The sequence below is a fragment of the Oratosquilla oratoria genome, chromosome 38 (assembly GCF_046742065.1).
Source record: "Oratosquilla oratoria isolate Oo_2021 chromosome 38, ASM4674206v1, whole genome shotgun sequence".
In the NCBI taxonomy this organism is placed as follows: domain Eukaryota; kingdom Metazoa; phylum Arthropoda; class Malacostraca; order Stomatopoda; family Squillidae; genus Oratosquilla; species Oratosquilla oratoria.
This window is the reverse complement of record NC_134814.1, coordinates 41,183,551-41,198,758: the sequence shown is the minus strand read 5'-3', so window position 1 is coordinate 41,198,758 and position 15,208 is coordinate 41,183,551. Positions and strand designations below refer to the sequence as shown.

Sequence of the window (15,208 nt, the reverse complement as noted above, 5' to 3'; positions counted from 1 at the left end):
AGGGTTGTGAGCTCTCAATTGTAAAAACAGACATGAAATGTCTGATCATAACTTCTGCCATCTCTATGTCATCTATGTATTCTTTATCTCCTTCACTCAGTTTTACTATCTTATCCTTTAGTTTGTCATTTATATATCTGTAAAAGAGTTTCGGTTGATCCTTACATTTGTCTATGATATCCCTTTCATATTCTCTTTTTTCTTTCCTGCGTATGTTTACATATTCATTTCTAAGTTTTTTATATTTTTGCCATTTAGATCCTGTTGTTTCTCTATTTTTTCCAGGCTTTATCTCTCCTGGCTTTAGCCTCACTACATCTTTTGTTGAACCAACATTTTATATAAATCTCTTTTTGTTTCTTTTTTGGTACATATTTGTTAATTCCTTCTTTGTACTTTTCTTTAAATATGTTCCATTTGTCTTCCATATTTGTTTCCTCTTTAGAGAACCTATCCCAATTTGCATTTTGGAAAAATTTCCTTAGTTTTACAAAGTCTGTTTTGTTGTACATAAATCTTCCTTCTCTATGTTTATCATTTCTATCTATGTTGTTCTGTTCTTTTAATTCAAACTCTATTAGTATATGGTCACTTTTTCCAATTGGTGTTTTATACTCCATTCTGTTCACAATATCTGGTTCAGAAGTTAATATTAGGTCTAGTTTTGATGGTTCCTCATTGTTTCTATATCTAGTATTTTCCTTAACCCATTGTGTTAGGGTGTATTCGATGGTCATATCTAGTAGAATGTTGCTCCAAAGTTCATCTCCCCCTTTAACTATCATTTCTTCCCAAATTATGTCTTTTGCATTAAAATTGCCCATGTTTCCACCCTCTTTCAGTAACTCATTAAGCCCCTTTATTGTTTCTTCCAATAACTTGGAATATTCGCTATCTGACCACCCATAGGTTTTTGGCGGTACATATACCCCACCTAATCCCCCCCCAAAAAATAATAAAATAAAATAAAAGCTATCCCTAGTTGCTCTCAAAAATCCCCTTTTTCCTCTCAAGGTCATTGTCCACCCTCAGTAGACAATTGCTCACCCTTTTTATTTTGTTCTTCCTTTTGTTCCTTGGTTGTGAGCTATTGTCCTTCATCCAGCCAATTGTTACATCTTCTCCTTAACCTTTCCTGTTCTCAAAGATTTGGTCCACCTTCTCCTTAACCTTCCCTAGTATTCCCCTCTCCCCACTTCCCTCCCCCCCATTCACCCTATTCCTCTTATTTAATCTTAGTTATGTGTATTACAACTATGTACTTGAAAAAGCTGCAACAATTGAGACATCATACTACATCCCATACCCCACCTCCTCCCTTCCTTGCATCACAGTATCATCTTCTGTCTTCTCCTGTCCTTCCTCAACAGACATTCCCCCCTTTTCCAATGCACCTTTGACCTCATCCATCCATCTCATCCTTGGTCACCCTCTCATGTTCACTCCTTCTACCTCTGCCTTCTGCACCTCTTTTACTAATCTTTCTTCACTCATTCTCTCCATGTGTCTAAACCATCCCAATACTCTTCCATCAACCCTATCTCCCAACTCTCTTTCCACCCATATTCTCCTCCTCACCTCCTCATTTCTCACTTTATCCAGCCTAATAACCCCTATCATACTTCTCAGGCACCTCATCTCAAACACATTCAAACTCCTCTCTTCTTCTCTTATGTTTCATGTTTCTGCCCCATACAGTGCTGTTGGCATAATCACTCCTTCATACAATCTCCTCTTAGCATCCATTCCCAAATGTCTATTTCTTATTACACTTTTTAATCCCCCAAGGCATTTACTTGCTTCTCTCAATCTACATTCTACCTTCACTCTTCCCTTTCCCACCACATTCCAACCTTTTTTCACACACCTTCCCAATCTCTGTCACTAACTTCCTCAATCCCTCCTCTGATCCTGCTACAAGCACAGTGTCATCAGCAAACAACAACAGGCTTATCTCCCACTTTTCTCCATTTTCTTTAACCATCTCCAATCCCCAACCCATTACCTTTGCATTTACCTCTTGCACCACCCCATCCATGTATAAATTGAACAGCCAGGGTGACAAAACACATCTCTGGTGATGTCCCACCTTTACCTCAAACCACTCTCTCCATTTCTGATTCTAACACCAGCTCTACTACTCTCGTTAAAACTCTTGACTGCTCTTAACAGCTTTCCTCCTATCCCATATATCTGCAATACTTCCCACAGTGCCTTCCTGTCTACCCTGTCATAAGCCTTTTCCAAATCCATAAAGGCCTATAAAACATCCTTATCTTTTCTCAAAGCTTTCTCACACATATGTCTTACCACAAAAATTTTATCCATGCAACCCCTACCTATCCTAAACCTACACTGTTCCTCACCAATTACTCCCTCTGTTCCTCTCCTAATCTTCTCAATAAAGAAACTCCCATAAACCTTCCAAATTACACTTAACAAACTGATCCCTCTGAAACTACTACATTCATACTTGTCCCCTTTTCCCTTGTAAAATGGAACTATACAGGCACTCCTCCAGCACTCTACCCTCTCTTAGACAAACATTAAATATTCTCACCAGCCAGTCCACCATCACTGTACCTCCTTTTTTTTTTTTTTTTTTTTTTTTTTTTAGAAATTCTGCATGACACCTATACAACCCAGATGTGTTACATGCTCTCATATTCTTAAAAATTGCCTTCACTTCATCTTTCCTTATTTCTCCTCCATTTTCCTCATTCATCATCATCATTTTCTTAGCACTTCCCAATGCAACTACCTTTCCCTTCCTATCTTCCTTCACATTTAGCAACTCCCTAAAATACTCTGCCCATCTTCCCCTTACTGCTCTCTTCCATTATCATCTCTCCATCTGCACCTTTTACCTTTTCTCACTTTTACTTGATTCACCTTCTATTCCTCTTTTAATTTCCTTCTAAAACATCTCTTTATTACTTTCAAAGTTTTCTGTCATACTCTTACCCCATTTCACATCTGCTCTCCTCTTTGCCTCCTTTATCTTATGCTTTACTTCTCTTCTCTTTTCTTTGTACCTCTGTGATTCCCTCGTCCTATTTTGTAACCAATCTGTGAAAGCTTGCTTTTTCTCAAAGGATTACAAAGGCAGAGCATGCCAACAGGAGACCTTTTGGTCCATATCTAGGTTGGATGCAAAAAATGATAATGATAAATAAATGAATACCATATTTTCCAGCGTATAGTGCGCAACTTTTTTCCGTTGGAAGGACCTAAAAATGGGGGGTGCGCGTTATCCGGTGGTGCGCATTATCTACGTCCTATGATAAAAATTCTACGGCTGTGTGTGTAATTTTTTTCACAACAACGTGACGATGTTGGCCGCCACAAAGTCGGGACGGCACACTTCTCCGTGACGTTCCATGAGAACAAGAAGAACAGCCATGGTGACATGAAAGAATACGACAGCATGGGCTACCGTATATAAATATTTGGTATAGGTAGGTATCTATCGAATCTTATTTTTCATGTTTAAATAGGCCTAAACACCATGAAACATGATCAATATTCATGATATTTGCCCATGTTCACAGCATCCTAGTTTGAATTTTTATGTTGGCTTTGTTGCTTCACTTTAGGTATGGTACAAATTCCGTTGCGGCCGTTCATAAACTCGTGTCAAACACCTGACTACAACACCCTCTTTCGGGAGTTATATTAACTAACCGTCACCTCGATGAGAGACTGTCCTATTTCACCACTGTCATTGCAGGTTCAAAGCTAAAACGAAACAGTCTGTAGTTTGTTTCAGTATTAAATAAAAAATGGTAAAGACGAATTATTTCCTCAAGATATAAAATGAACATTTTCTGTAAAAATCCCGAAATTTTTCTGTATATTTTACTTTCAATAAACTTTTTTTTAGATCATATTTCCTACAAACTATTTAAGCTACAAAGTAATAAGGGACCAACGCACAACATGAGTCATATACCAGTACGTGTAGTTCCGACTTTTTCTTAGTTGTGTCCTGATTGATGCCTAAACTGACACTTAATTTAGTGACAAATCAACAGATTTCCCAGCGGTGGCTCTAGCCAATGAAAAATACTTCTCCATGTAACCTCGTTCACATGATATAAATACCGAGGTAAAACTGCATTATAGACATATGCGATCGGGCATGCGCGTTATACGTCAGTGCGCGCTATCTGTGTACTGAGATAACGAAGTGTATAGGTGCGCATTATAACCCGATGCGCATTTTAAGCCGGAAAATACGGTAAATAAAAACTATAATAATGTAAATAATAAATAAAATAAATAAATAAATGCATAAGTATAGTTGAATAATAAACAAACAGGAAAATAGTAAATAATAATAAATTAACATAACTAATAATAAATGAGAATCAAGCAAATAATAATAAACAGACAAATGATAACAAAATAAATAAACAAATAATATAAAATAAATGATAGTCATTACAGCATCTTGCTTAAGTGTTTATCTAAATGATTCTTAAAGCTTTGAACTGAACTACATTGCACTGCCTCTGCAGGAAATTTATTCCATTCATTAACTACACGGTTGGCAAAGTTGTTTCTACCCACTTCCAAATTAAATCTATTTCCAGACAGTTTGAGACCATTGTTTCTTGTCTGATTCTCATTCATTGTGAAAATTTTGTCACTTTTGATGTTGTCAATTCCCTTTAGAATCTTAAAGACCTGTATCAAGTCGATTTTTGTATGATTTATTTTTGATATTTGGAATCAGTTTTGTGGCTTGCCGTGGTACTTTTTCCAATCTGTCAATGTCTTTAATGAGATTCAGTGACCATACAGAAACAGCATAATCCAAATGTGGACAAACTCATGATTTACATAGCTTGTTCATGAGTGATGGACTTTTGAAGTCAAAAGATCATGCAATCAGTCCTAGAATCTTACTTGCTTTCTCAGAGGCTGGAATTTGCTTTCTACAACCTTCTTTGCTTCCTCATCCCACCACTCACTACCCTTCCTTCTATTTCCTCCCATCCTCCTTGTTTCACACACCATCTTTGCACACCTTGTGAATCCCTCCATGAAACATCCCCATTCCTCCACTCCTAGTTCTACTCTATCCTTCACTCCCTCCCACTCCTCTCTCAGCTTCTTCTTGTACTCTTTCTCCTTTTCTTTCTTATTTAATCAGTTCACTTTAAGCACCTCCCTACCTTCTGTCCTGTTCCTCTTTCTCCATCTATCCTCCACTCTCAACTTACCTTCCACTAAAAAATGATCTGACATTCCCCCACTCTCTCCCCTTAGAACATACACAAATAAACATATATATGCAAATAATACATACATATGTACAGTAGCCGCGAAAAGTTTGGGCGCAAAATTATAGGGGCCCCAACTTTCCCCTAAACTCAAAACATGCAAAAAATACAACTTTCCACCCAAACTTTTCGCTATTTTTCAATGCTAGCGTTTGTACCCGTATTTAGCCGAGACAATACACGCTATTTGGCAACTCTGTTTAGGCACACTCGATGTCACATGGAGTCAGTTTCTAAACATCTCTCACAGAGAGTAGTCTTTTTTTTGCGGTGGTCTCTGTATTTGTGCCTTGATATCTCCGTAATGGGAAGTGGTAAAGAGCTGGAAAGAGGCACAGTTGTTACAATCATAACCCTCTATAAGGAGGGTTATAAGTGTAAAGATATTGCTACTCGTGTGGGAATTGGAGTGCGTCAAGTGCAAAAGTGGACCAAGAAATTTCGAGACGAAGGAAGTGACATCATTCGTACTCCAAAGCATCGCTCTGGTCGGCCAAGGAAGATATCAAATCGTACTTCTACGGTTCTAACTGCCTCCTAATAACCGTAGGAGGCAGTTAGAACCGTAGAAGTACGATTTGATATCTTCCTTGGCCGACCAGAGCGATGCTTTGGAGTACGAATGATGTCACTTCCTTCGTCTCGAAATTTCTTGGTCCACTTTTGCACTTGACGCACTCCAATTCCCACACGAGTAGCAATATCTTTACACTTATAACCCTCCTTATAGAGGGTTATGATTGTAACAACTGTGTCTCTTTCCAGCTCTTTACCACTTCCCATTACGGAGATATCAAGGCACAAAAACAGAGACCACCGCAAAAAAAGACTACTCTCTGTGAGAGATGTTTAGAAACTGACTCCATGTGACATCGAGTGCACCTAAACAGAGTTGCCAAATAGTGTGTATTGTCTCGGCTAAATACGGGTACAAACGCTAGCATTGAAAAATAGCGAAAAGCTTGGGTGGAAAGTTGTATTTTTCGCATGTTTTGAGTTTAGGGGAAAGTTGGGGCCCCTATAATTTTGCGCCCAAACTTTTCGCGGCCACTGTACATATAACAAAAGGCCTTTTCATCTTATAAAGTACAGAACCTACACCTATCCAAAAACCAATTTATTGACCCTCCTATTTGGCAGCTTCAGGATGATGGGTCATCCATATCCCTCACCCTACTGCTCATGTCAGAGTACATCATGGCCCCTTAACCCACCCTTCATTATGGAAGGGGCTAATCAAAATAGCTTTAATCCAATCACTACCCCAGAGCTGCCATACAGTAGGATAAAACTCTTGTGAGTTACAATCAGCACAAAATATTATTACAGTACCAACCTGCGAGGCATGACATGCCCAGAAGAATGAGAGAGAGGCATAACCACTGCATGTGACCACCTAATATTTCAATGAAAGGAGCCCACAAGCCTTTGATTATCCATGGGAATTGTAGGCCTGACATGAGTGTCACACTGGAAGGAGCATATACAGTGTTACTATTATCAAATGTAAATTACATGTTGCCATCACACACACAAACTTAGTCATGAGTCAGAAAATATATGTGATGTGAAAACTACTAAATTACACAATATATTTCATGAAATATAAATTACATCATACATATACCAAGGCTTTTCCCCCCTCACAAGGGAGGTAGCCAAAAAGGAAAAGGCATAAAATCATTCCCACCCATTCCATCCCTGAATACACTCCACACCCCTCCACCCTCCCTCTCATCTTAGCACCTTCCAACTTTTTTTTTTTTTTTTTTTTTTTTTTTTTTTTTTTTTTTTTTTGGTAGGAAAAACTGTTGGAAGGTAGCATGGTAATAAGGAAACTCTTGTTTAATTTTCTTTGGTATATTTCCAACACAGCAAGTCTTTCAAACATTTACATATATACATATACCAAGGGCTTTTTCTCCTTTACAAGGGAGGTAGCCAAAATCAAAAGTCATAATTCCACTCCCACCCTTTTCCTCCCCACCCACTCCACTCCCTTTCACAACCCCTACCTCCCTCCCTCTTTTCTTAGCTCCTCCTGGAAGATGGGTCATCCCTGGATCTCACCCATTCCCCTGGGTCAGAAGCAATGCTGTAAGGCACAGCACATCCACAGCAAGACCATTTCATTTAATCAGTGACCCCCCTCTCCATCCCCTCATGCAGAAAAAGAGAAGACAGGGAAAAAATCCCTCAGGCTGTGTCAAAACCTCAAACCCACTCCCTTCCTTGCATCACAGCATCATATGTATACATCCATTCTCCACTCACCCCTACCTTCTGTCTTCTTCCTTCCTCAACAGACATCCCCCTCTTTCTCAACACCCCTTTTACCCCATCCACCCATCTCATCCTCAGTCACCCCCTCCTGTTCACTTCATCCACCTCTGCCTTCCACACTTTTTTTTACTAATCTTTCTCCACGCATTCTTTCCGTGTCCAAACCATCCTATTGCCCTTCTACTTTTCCAGCCCCACTCTCCTCCTCACCTCCTCATTTCTCACCCTATCCAGCCTAGTAACCCCTACAATACTTCTCAGACACTTCATCTCAGACACAATTGTCAATTGTCAGCCTGTCAACATGTCAAAATTGGCGCGCTTGGGGACTTCATTAAAAACAACCTTTCATCAGTGCTACAATATCAGGATACCTAGGTTGTGTTGAATGGGAAGGGGGAGTACTTGTGGATACCTGAGGTAAGCTACTATAGTGAAAAATCAGTGAATATTGAAAGACAATGGAAGGAAATGAAAATAGGCCAAATGAGACCCCTGGTGGCAGAGCAGTGAAACAAAATGTAAACAATAGCATGAAGACCCATTAGGCATAAAATCATTAGATAACTACAAAGGTCACTTTTGGGTTTTCATTACAAAAGAAGTAACTTGAGTAGAATTATAGACACAGAGAGGGAAATGAGAGCTTTGATAGAATTGGTTTCAAGGGTCAGGGATCAACATGATGTATAGTATAGAGAGATTAGTGAATTAAGAAAAGAAAATTCTGAAACAATTTGGGAAGTGAATGCCCTAAAAAAAGAATTGGCTGAGGTAAAACATAAAAACCAGGAGCTGAAAAGCAAAGATACTGCAAATAATATGACAATAAAAGAGGTGAATGAACAAATGAAGGTAATAACTGAAAAAATTGGAGAAAGTATGGGTGATGAAAAAATATTACAACTCAAGAAACAATGGAAAGATCATGAAAAAGATATGGTATCTTTTAAAGAAATTGTTCAGCAACAAATGCAGGAGAAAGCATAGGAAACAGTCATTCAGGTAATAAAAAGAAAAAAAAAAAATGGTGAGAGATACAATAGACAAAAAGAAGTGTATAGTAGTATTTGGTCTCAATAATAAAGATCCTAGTTAGATTTGTGAGAGACAAAGAAGAGAAAGATTTAGCAAGAGATGTTTTGAGAGTAATACAAGATAAAGAGCACAAATTAGAAAAGGGAATAGAGGAAGTGCATAGAATAGGAAGGTATGTAGAAGGAAACTGACCACTAAGATCCTAGTTAGATTTGTGAGAGACAAAGAGAAAGATTTAGCAAGAGATGTTTTGAGAGTAATACAAGATAAAGAGCACAAATTAGAAAAGGGAATAGAGGAAGTACATAGAATAGGAAGGTATGTAGAAGGAAATTGACCACTAAAGATCAAATTAAGGTCCCAAATGGCAGTGGAAGAAATACTAGCAAGAACAGGTAAGTTAGGTAATACTGAGCACTATAAAGATGTATGAATAAAAATAAGATATGAAGCTTGAGGAAAGAGAAAGAGAGAAGACATTAAGAAGTGAAGCTAAAGAAAAAAACAAGAAAAGAACAGAACCCGAGAAAAAGAAGTTCTTTTGGAGAGTATTAGTCATGAGACTAAGAAAATTTAATCTTCAAGAAAAGGAAATGAAAGGAACAAAGAAAAAGATGGAGAATGCAAAAAATTAAAAATGGCTTACTTTCAGGATTAAATGAGCATAATGATTACTTGTCAGAAGCAAAACCAGACATAACAATTGTAGAGACAAAATTAAGGGGTTCACATCACTATCACCTAACAGTGTTGGAAATAGATTATATAATTACTGGTTTAGAAATAGAAAGGAAAAACAGGGTAGAGGAGTCATGTTCTTAGCTACGAAAAAATTAAATGTTACAAAGATTACAAATGGAAGGAACAGTGTAGAAATTATCACAATAAGAGTTGAAGATAATGATATAAAAAAGACAATGTTTGAGGTGATCTATGTGCCCCCAAAAATGGGTTCTTGGAGAGAGATTACTCAAAAATGTTAGAAGCTACAAGGATTTCATTAACTGGGGTGCTGGAAGATGAAGGAAATGTGGTACTTATGGGAGATCTTAACTGCAAAGAAATCTGTTGGGAAGAGATGACAGTGAAAGATGGAGAGGAATTATGACTATGGAATATACAATAACACAATGGGTAAAGGAAAACACCAGATATAGAAATAATTAAGAACCATCAAGACTGGATTTATTCTTTATATCAAAACTTGAAATTGTGGATAATATTGACACATTCCTGCTCCAGCCCTGTCTCTATCTCTGATTGAACCTTTCTGGGTCCCTCTTTCATGTCTGTCTTCTGATTAAGTGGACTCATTAAGTTACCCATATGCATATTTTCTTCTGTTCTCTTTCCTAACTGACTTTGTACATTCTGCATTTTACCTAATGATTTTATGACACTTAAACTATGACACTATTTCTGATTAACTTATCTAATCTTTGTTATTCTTTATAATCAATTCTGTTCTAACTTCTGATTTTGGCATTTTGAGTTCTGAACTTCCATATTTTCTTACTATTTCTTATCATCTGTGTTGACAGACTACCTGTCATCATTCCTTGATATTTGTTCTTTCACACCCTTCTTATCTCTGGGATCCATATTCTCAGTGTGGGTTTCTCTATTCTATCTTACAATACAATGCAATACAATAATTTTCAAGACATACTTCATCCCTTTCAAGAGTTGCATGGACAGAGAGATGATGAAAAAACCCATAGAACTTAATCTGTCCTAGATTGCAAATGCAGTGGTGGTGATGTGGTTTCTACACAAAGTGAAAGTTACAAGTTAAATAAAGAATACAAAGATCAGCAACCAAATCAATTCCTAGCCTAACAGATAAACCAAATGAGGAGAGATTAGAAGCATTGGACATCATTATTAAAAGAAAGAAAAGAAAGAGATGACATGATAATGGTGTTCAGATTAATGATGAGACTGATTAAAACTGACAGAAAAGATTTTTTAGTTGAAAGTAGAACATTGTTACAAGCAATGTTCCTCTATGATGTACACATATAACTTATATACAGAGGAGAGTTATGTGGACAAGTCAAAGGATACAAACCTCCTTCATACACAAGCACCACCCAACCTTGAATTACCTGGAGTAACTGTGACCACGAGATCTGAGAAATGTAGGAAGGAATTTCTCATGAATACCATAAGGAATCCCTTCAACCATGTAGAAAAGGCCCAGGATTCCCAAATTCCATTTTTTGGAAGACATCATGAATGCCAATTCTTTTTTGATTAAGCTGGATCTGAAAAAAAAACATTGTTGTAGTGCTAAGTACTAAATCCTCTCCATATGTTATAGTGTAATTATCTATAATTATCTACTCTAGTAAATTCTACAGGACTGAGTTTGATTCATGACATCCCATCTTTTATTCCTTTTGTTCCAACTCAAACTTTGCAACTTGCATTTACCTAGGTTTTCAATTAGACATGTTTTACAGAAATCACGTGGTACTGACTAATTGCATTGATCAAGAACTCAAAACCTATTCTTCCAATGTAAAAAATCTAATTTTTCTAAATCTCTCCTCTTAAATCTTATCAGCCAGTCCTGAGACAATTTTGTATTTACCTGGTTGTTTCTTATGGGAAGGGGAGCTATACTTATGGTGTCCTATCTCTGTATCTCGCCATATCTAATTTGCTCTTAAATTCTTGTATTGTTTTTGCACCCACTATTGTTTCATCTATTATGTTCCATATGTCCACCACTCTATGGTGAAACCTATTTTTTTCAGTTCTCTTCTATTACTGTCTTTTTTGAGTTTCTTTCCATGTCCTCTTGTGTTTCTCTTATCCCAATTTAGTAAGTCATCTCTTTCAAGAATTTCCACACCTCTCAAAATTCTGTAGTCAACAAATTACCTCTTTTTCTTCTTTGTTCCAGAGTTGGTAGTTCTAGTTTTGACAATCTTTCTTCATATGACATTTTTTATGGTGTTGGACCCATCTTCATGGCTGTTTTCTGGATTCTCTCAATTTTCCTTATATTCTTTTTAGTACTGTATTTACCTAGTTGTATTTTATGGGAAGGGGAACTATGCTCGTGGCCATAGTGTGACCATAGTGTCACTGTGTACTCCAATTTAGGCCTTATCAGTGTGACTAGTATTTTCTTTACCATTTCTTCATCCAAGTAAAAGCCATTTTTATTGATCTTAGCAAGTTATAGGTTTTGCCAACAATTTTGTTTATATGTTTGTCAGGGGACATATCTTTTGTGATGATCACCCCTAGATCTTTGTCAGATCCCACTTTCTTTACTTCCTTTTCACCAATTTTATATTGTCCTGATATCCTTTTTTTTTTCTTACTTTTTCCAAATTCCATTATGCTACATTTCTTAATGTTTAAATCCACTTCCCACTTCTGACTCCATTCCCAGACCCTGTTCAGATCTCTCTGTAATGAGTCACAGTCTGTTTCAGTATTCACTTTCTTTAACAATTTTGCATCATCCGCAAAGAAGCTCATGTAACATTCCATCCACTTGTCCATGTTATTCACATAGATAGCAAGCATTATTGGAGCCAATACTGATCCTTGTGAAACTCCACTAATTACCTCTTCCCAAGTAGAACTCTTATCTCTGAGCACTACTCTAATTTTTCTTCCCTGCAAAAAGTCCTCCATCCATTTCAATAGTTTACCTTGTATCCCTACTATGGTTTCCAGTTTTCTTAATTTTTTTTTTTTTTTTTTTTTTTGAGGGATTTTATCAAAAACCTTTTGTAGATCTAGGAAAGCACAATCAGCCCATCTGTTGCTTTCTTGTATTATATCTAGTAATCTTGAGCAAAAACAGATCAAATTTGTGGTATGTGATCTTCCCTGTTTAAGTTTAAATCTGAATTGTCTCAGATTTAGTTTATTGTTCTACTCCAGATGTTTTATCCATCTACTTTTTATAACTTTTTCACAAATTTTTGCTACTATGCTTGTAAAGGAAACCAGTCTGTAATTTGTTGGGTCTTCCTTGTTTCCTCCTTTATAAATCGGTACAATATCAGCATTTTTCCAGTCTTCTGGTATTTCTTCTTCTTTGAGTGAGCAACTTATTATGTTATATATTTTGTCTATAAGTTCTTTACATTCTTTTAATATTCAATTTGCTATTCCATCCAGGCTGTGCAATTTCCTGACATCAAGGTTCATTATTTCCCTCATGGGGGGGGGGGGATTTCACTTCTCTCCCTTCATCCTGATGTTGCATTTTTTCTCTAGTGAAAACCGACTTGAAGTGTTTGCTCCTGACTTCCACCATTCCTGTATCTTCTGTGTATTCCATATTCCCTTAGCAAAATTTTACTATTTCCTGTTTATTTTTTAGTTTACCATTTACATATCTATAGTGAGGAAATTATTTGCTTAAATGATACCATTTTGAGGAGGGTAAGTGACTATGTTATGTTGCTTCAGCAATGATAAACTTATGAGGATATCAGCAGAAAAGTGAATGTCAACCTCATAGGCAGTAACTGGAATGGATGGGCACTCATCTTTGAAACTAATGTCTAGGGAGAATTTACCAATTATTGGGAATAGTACACCATCTACATTGCAGAGGTTAACATCAGGGGGTTCCAAAATGGTGACACATTTAGTTGCAGTGCAGAATTTATGGAAACTGTGTGTTGACATTATGTTAACTGGGGAACCTATGTCGAGAAAGATGTAGCATTGGATATGAAGGAATAGGAAGACATGTCTGGGATATCTGGGATATCCAGGGTATGTACAGTTGATGAATGAATTTTTGGGTATGGAGTAACTGGTATTCTGTAGTCATAAAGATATGTTATGTGAATGCCTTTCAGGAGAGTGATCTACGGAGTTCAGTATGTGTTACCTCTGTGCTAACAGCACATGGCAACAATCACTCATGAGGAAACATGTACCATGATAATCACAGTGTTTGGCTGTGAAAGGTTTTTGTGGTAACATGTGTTTATGAGGTGTCCTGGTTTGTGGCAGTATGTACAAACCAGTTGTGTTCTTGATGGAGAGTGTTGGCATGAGTGATGTCAAGTGCAAGATGTGTCTTGATCTCATGTTATGTGTGACCTGGGCTATTGTGTGGGTGGTTGCAAATGGTACTGAGCAGCTCTGGATCTGGGTGATAGCTTTGTCCATGTCAGATAATTTCCTTGAGAATTTGCCTAGTGTGATACCTGGTATGAATGGAATAGTGTTAACTTTCTGGAGTGTGTCTGGGTGTAATTGGGATAGTAGTCAAAAGTATGCCATGAGTGAGACTGCGTGTTCCAAAGAAATTTTGTGTTCTGAGACTAAGTCAAGTTTTTGATGCTTTCTTGGAGTTCACTGTTAAGTGTTGAAGCAATTTTGACAGCTTTCTCTTCAGTGTGGTGTGGACCATTATTGTAAGTTCTAGTCAAAGAGTATAGGGGGAAAAGTGATCCAAATGGCTCAAATGAAGCAAAGAACTTTTTAAAGTGCTCCACGAAATCATGATGGGATGTAGTTTCCTCAAATAAATCAGATTGAATGACATCACCAGCTAATGTGTTATTTTTGTCTATTCTGGATGTTAGAATTGACATTTTAACTTTATCACCTTTGATGTTTCTTTGTGTTATATCTGATTCAATCTCAGAGAGGAAATTGTGTACAGGAATGTTCCTGCCACTAAAGAGAGGTAATGTGGTTTCATCCTTGACTATGGTGATAAGATTTTGTATTGTCATGGTGTTTTGAGTAGCAGGTGAATTTTCAAAAGAGTTGGTAGCAGGAGGGGACATGCCTGGTGTATTAGACATGAACATAGAGTGGCTGCATGTACAGGGTCAATATGTCAAGTCAGAAAGATGTTTGGGCACATTCATGTACTAACTGATAAAAAAATAAAAAATAAAAAATAAAAATGTAATGCCTCCTAGGTGACATTGGGAATAGAAAAATGTCTACTATCCCAGGATGATATAGAATTTTTAGTTCTTATGAATGATAATGTAGTGGGACAATACGGTGGGAAGAGTTTGGGTTTATAAATGATGATGCAGTGGGATAAATCAATGGTAAGATGCTCTGCTGTAAATAGGAGGAGGGGATAAGATGATGTATTGAGCTGGCAAGTTAAAAATATAAATATAAACATGCACACACACAAAATAGTATTATATAAAAAAAATAATGAAAAAAAAAACAAAATATATATATATATATATATATACAAATATATATATGCATATATATATATATATATATATATATATATATATATATATATGTATATGTGTGTGTGTGTGACTTTGACATTGAAGTTTTCACTCATGTGAAGCTAGATGTGGGGGTAGGGGAGTAGTTAATCATCCAACGCGGTGCTGGTGCAATAAGGCAGAGGATGTCTGGCTCATGGGAGTACTTGTAATCTTGGATAATGCCACAGAGAGGGGGGGGGAAGTATCTTGTAGCCGGTGCTGCCTAGATTCTCTTGTCATGGATGCTGGACAATGCATTTAAGATGGATTGCCTCATAGTAGGAGCTGGATGAGGAGCTTTGCCTTGTATTAGATGCTGGACAAGAAGCATTGCCTCATAATAGATGCTGGATAATT

The 15,208-nt window shown here is 37.1% G+C and overlaps 1 protein-coding gene across 3 annotated transcripts in view; it reads right to left on the bottom strand.

Annotated features, from left to right (window-relative positions):
• Window positions 1–15,208, bottom strand: part of LOC143020058 (major facilitator superfamily domain-containing protein 3-like) — a 36,714-nt gene that overhangs the window by 17,393 nt on the left and 4,113 nt on the right. For all 3 annotated transcript variants that reach the window (XM_076176233.1, XM_076176232.1, XM_076176231.1), the window contains 2 exons: window positions 10,718–10,876; window positions 6,625–6,758 (listed from right to left, as the gene is read on the bottom strand). In XM_076176233.1, coding sequence (XP_076032348.1) covers window positions 6,625–6,758; window positions 10,718–10,845 — 262 coding nt within the window. In that variant the 5' untranslated portion in view covers window positions 10,846–10,876. The remainder of the gene's footprint in view (window positions 1–6,624; window positions 6,759–10,717; window positions 10,877–15,208) is intronic.